Source organism: Lottia gigantea (genome assembly GCF_000327385.1).
Source record: "Lottia gigantea unplaced genomic scaffold LOTGIsca_545, whole genome shotgun sequence".
NCBI lineage: Eukaryota > Metazoa > Mollusca > Gastropoda > Lottiidae > Lottia > Lottia gigantea.
In genome coordinates, this window is record NW_008709870.1 from 14211 (window position 1) to 19813 (window position 5603).

A 5603-nucleotide genomic window follows, 5' to 3' on the forward strand; every position below is an offset into this window, starting at 1 on the left:
TTTTTGAGAGGAATAACCCATACATATCTCGTATATAAATCTATAACTGGTAAGCAATATTTAAATCCTCTTTCGATTGGCATATGAATTAAATCGGCTGACCATATTTCATCTTTTTCAAACACTTTGACTTTTAAAAAGTTTTTAGTTTTTCTAAATTCTTTATGAATTTCATCCGCCAATCCCATGCCTAATTTCATCTTTGCTTTTAACAGTTTAATGATTAATGCTCTTTCCATTCTCTCTTTGAAAGTTGGGTTTGGAATATTTTCAAGTTCGATTATCATTTGTTTGTCTGCTTCGTGTCTAAACTTTATGTCTTTGTTTCTGTATAAAATATCATGTTTAAGCGCAGCGGCATCAACTCTATTAATGGGTTCTTCCCCTGGTTTGGGATTATCATTTTCGTCCAATCGTAGATCTAACCTAGTGCCTGGACCTGTATAATTATGACCGGGAAGATGTTTTTCTCCGGGATATTTCGCCCATGGAAATCCAGGAAGAGAACCCAATGATTTTTGTATATCTCCTGAACCAAAATAAGTTTTTGGACCGTGAGCGACTATCATTTTTATCCTATAACTTTATGAAATTATTTGATACATTAATAAAATTGGAAAATGATTATAAAAATTTTATATTAATACTTGGAGGAGATTTGAACAATGTTTTAGATGTTGAATTAGAAAGAAAAGGTGGCAACTACAAAGAAAAACTTAAAGGTAAAAAAGAAATTCCAAATATTATACATAGCCTCAAGCTTACGGATACATTTCGACTATTGCATAATAAGAAAAAAAGGTTTAGCTGGCACAATATAAACCACCTATCCAAAGTAGACTAGATTATTGGCTTATCTCTGTAAATCTCACGGATTTTGTAAGGAAGTCAGATATTGAACCAGTATTCTTCTCTGATCATAACGTAATCAGTCTTGAAATAATAGTTAACAAAGTATCCAGAGGCCCCAATTTATGGATCTTTAATGCAACTTTAACTCGTGATAAATCTTATATAAATTTAATCAATTCGTCTATAGATGATTAGACTAAAGAATTTCATGATCCGTCAGATAAAAATAGTCTATGGGACTATATCAAATACAAAATAAAAGAAACTTCGATAAAATATTGCAAAAAAAAAACAAAAAGTAAAAAGAATAATTGAAGACAAATTATTAGAAGAACTTAAAGATTTAGAAAATAAAATTAATTATAACGAGAGTGAGAAATTATATAGCGATCTTTTATATGTTAAAAATAAAACTGACGAGATATATACTGAAAAAACTCAGGGAGCGCTTATTAGATCAAAACAACTGTGGTACTGTCAAGGAGAAAAAAACTCTAAAATTTTCCTTAATTTAGAAAAAACTTATAAGTCAAAAGCAACAATTCGCAAACTACTTACCTATTCAGACTAGTACACCTTTGATTCCAATGAAATTAACAATAAAATATACGATTTCTATAGAAAATTGTATTCACCATCGCTGGATAATACATCTGACTTTTTAAGTACTTTCAATGGAATACGTAATATTAATTGTAACGCACCAGTAAAGGGATAGGAAGAGAAATGTTCTACTTCTCTAAAACTCTGGGCGTCAGGGAGTAGTACTTCTTGCCAAAACCCAATTCTTTGGAACACTAGTCCAATTTGAATTGGCACCGCAATATGATAGAGTTAAAGTGGGCACGTTACCAGCTTAAAAGTGGTATATTCGTGACAATCCTCCAATACAGCAACACTGGAACAGGAACCCCAAGATGCGATGTAAAAACACACTAATTCAACAAAATCAGGTTTATTTACATCATTAAAACATTTAACTATATAATATGCATAAAAGAAATACAACATTGACGTACAATATTGTGCCGAAATAAGTCGGTCTTGGTATATAGAGATCAACCAAGTTGCCTTGTTGCTCTCTACTCAGCCTTAGTGTGAAGACAATTTTCATGTGCCACGACTGAGAGGGGTAATCGTTATGTTACAGTGAGTGGTGCTGTTATGAGAGTCAAGTCTATTGTTGCGTTTTAGACGTCGTGGACTATTGTTCCCTCAATCGACAGACCCAACACAGAAGTAGGAAATAGAGTATAAAGAATATTGAATCAAAATATAAATGGTTTGTAAAAACAGAGGTAGACATTATTTAAAATAATAAAACAAAGTACAAACATCCAACAACAATTTTAAAGGTCATCAAAAATACACATTTAGAAAATAATAATTTTACAGAAGATGCTTAATTAGCCTAATTATAAAATATATATCTAAGTCTGGCAGATTACAAATAATACGTATAGAAAACGACAAGGTAGTCTAGATTATATGAGTATCATAACGGAAGTTGTTTACAACTATTAATAGACAATTATAAGTATTATAAAACATCGATAGAAAATGTTTAAAAAGCCTGACAAAGCAAACAATTCATGATAACGGCTAAAACTATCGTTTAACTTTACAAGAAATAGTATTATCGTTAAATTAAGTGTTAATTTACCTGAGTTTGTGTAATTTTACTGCTGTCAAATCTTTGCGTGAAAATCGATATGAGTTTAGACTTGACCTGCCAGACGCACAAAAGAGTAAACAAAATGACTAGCTACAGACTACTACTATTGTCTTCTACATAATATTCTTGATAAAAGTGCATGTGATATTTTGGAATATGAAATTGATGAAAATGAAGTAAAAAACGTATTAACAACATTCAAACTAAACAAATCCCCTGGAAATGATGTGTTAACAATTGAATTTTATCAAACTTTTTGGCCATCAATAAAACACATATTTTTGATACTGGTACTTTATCTACAAGTCAAAAACAGACGGTAATTAAATTAATTCCTAAAGGAGATAAGAATAAATATGTATTAGGAAATTGGATGCCTATAACATTAACTAACTGTGATACAAAAATAATTAGTTAAAATTCTTTCAAATAGGTTAAAACCATATTTAAGTGATTTGATTCACCCTAACCAATCGGCTTTTATTTCTGGTAGACATATACAGGACAACATTCGAATAATAGACGATAGTTTTGAACTTGCTCAGCAAAAGAAAATAGTAGGATTTTTCTTAGCTATTGATTTCCAGAAAGCTTTTGATAGTGTTCGCCATGATTTTTTATTTCATGTCTTAAAAATATTTGGTTTCGGACAAAATTTGATACGATGGTTACAAATTCTGTATTATATTACCTGTACTGTAATGAACAATGGATTCACCACCAAATCCTTTCCAATTTCTAGGGGGGTTAGACAAGGGGATCCAATGTCTTCGATTTTATTTAATCTAGTAATTGAAATCTTATTAGAAAATATTAGAAATGATGTCAAAATTAAAGGAATAAGATTCGGCAAAGCACAAATAAAAGATGATTTGACCATACTATTACATGACTTTGCTTCTGGACATCATTTATTTGAAATACTTAAGCTATTTAGTCTTGTATCTGGACTAAAAATTAACATTAACAAAACAGAATCAATGAATCTAAATACAGAAAAACAAGATTTTGAAAGTGAAATGAAAAAATTAAGTGTGAAAATATGTGGAAATTCAATTAAAATATTAGGAATAAATTTTTCTTTAGATAATGATACTATGATCAAACTAAACTATATTGACAAATATCCTGAAATTGAAAAAGTAATATCTCTGTTCGAAAAATATAACCTAAATTTATCAGGAAAAATTCAAATTATAAAAACATTCATAATAACAAAAATTTCATATCCAGCATCAGCAACAGTGATACCACAACATGTCTTGTGTCAAGTTAATAAACTACTGTACAATTTCTTATGGAGAGGACCTGACAAAATTTAAAGATACTGTATTATTCAAGATTATGAAGATGGTGGTTTAAGAATGTTAAATATTTTCGAATTTTTTAGAAGTAAATGCATAGAAGTAAAAGTTATATCAAGCAGAAAATCAAACATGGCTTATTCCTTTCAGGTTTATAATGTTGAATTGAAATGGATTTATATTGCCTGCTTGCAATTATTCAAAAAATATAAAAATTAGTAGCCCTTTTTATTCTGACATATTTATGAATTGGTATGCTATATACACACAAAATATTGATTTTTTAGAAAATTTTGAATCGCAAATAATTTGGAATAATATAAATATTAAAATTGGAGGTAGTCCTATATTTGATAAAACTATATTTGAAGAAGGATATATTCATGTGAAAGATATTTTACTAAAAAGTACAACTGAATGCGGAAACCTTACTCTCTTAGGCATAAAATTAATTAAAAAATTATCTAAAGAATCCCCAACCCACACTTTGAAAACAATAACGATTCCAGAACAAATAAGTCGAAACCTTTACATGTTATATAAACATAAATTAGATGCCATAAAACCAAAATATATATATGATATTCAAATAAAGAAATATTATTCGAAACCTAAAGGAATACAGGTTTGGGAGAAATACCTTGACAATGAGCTTTTAGAAGAAGACATTAAGTCTATATTCAAAGAAATACAAGATGTTTGCTGTAATATAAAATCTAGAAACTTCAAATATAAATTTTTAAATCGCATTATTTTTACAAACGATAAATTATGTAAGATAGGAAAAGAAAGTTTGACTCTCTGTGATTTATGTGGTTCATGTATCGAAAGTTTAGAACATCTTTTCATTTCCTGCAGCGAATCACAAAAGGTATGGGATATCCTATCAAGTGATAAAAATTGTATTAAACTAACAACATCCTTAAAAGTGTTTGGTTTATAAAGTAACTTAATTCCTTGGCCTTTATCCGATTTTATCAATCACTCATTAATTTTGACAAAATATTTCATTTATTCTACTAAATTACGAAAAATAAACATAAATACTAATAAATACAAAACATATTTACTGAATATAGCACAAACAGAACTTAATACGTTTTCAGATATTGAAATAAGTGGTCATTTTTGTCTTTTTGAGTAATCTGTCCTCTTACACCCTGACAATGAAATATCTCTCTGCCACGTGACCTAATTAACATACGACAAAATTTCTTATATATTCTTATAATGTATGATCTCTCATTTTTGGTGATATATCACAGATATGTTGATCAAATTGCGCTTTTTAAAACTTGAAAATTTTGTACCGACTTCTATAGTAACTGTGCGTAAATTCACAATGTCTATAATCCACCGACAGTCACTGTTGCCTTTTAACTACGAATATCTCATATCTAATGATTGTAAACACTTGAAATTTTAAACATTATTTAACATTGTACATGTTATTAGAGACAAAACAAAATTTTTGAAGTGGGCGTGGCAAATCGGGGTTACTTTTACCTTTACCTTAAATATTTGAAATTGTTACAACTCTCAATGTTTGCATTTGTCACCATCAAAATTTTTCATAAAAATAACTCACTGCTTGGGACAATAAGTGATAAAGTTAAATAAGGTTTTACAATTTATAAAATTTTGACCATGCATGACCTTATCTTTGACTTGTTGGCATACCGTATATTTCCGAATATAATGCTCAAGCATGTATAATGCGCAAACCTTCCTTACCCCATCAAAATCAGGAAATATTCATTTAACCGTATATA

The 5603-nt window shown here is 29.2% G+C and overlaps 1 protein-coding gene across 1 annotated transcript; it reads left to right on the forward strand.

Annotated features, from left to right (window-relative positions):
* Nucleotides 1-487: 487 nt before the first annotated feature.
* On the forward strand, nt 488-4774 carry LOTGIDRAFT_175917 (hypothetical protein; the record flags this gene model as incomplete). Its single annotated transcript, XM_009062993.1, has 2 exons — nt 488-722; nt 4119-4774. The coding sequence occupies 2 exons, from the start codon at nt 488-490 to the stop codon at nt 4772-4774; spliced, it is 891 nt and encodes a 296-aa protein (XP_009061241.1).
* Nucleotides 4775-5603: the final 829 nt, after the last annotated feature.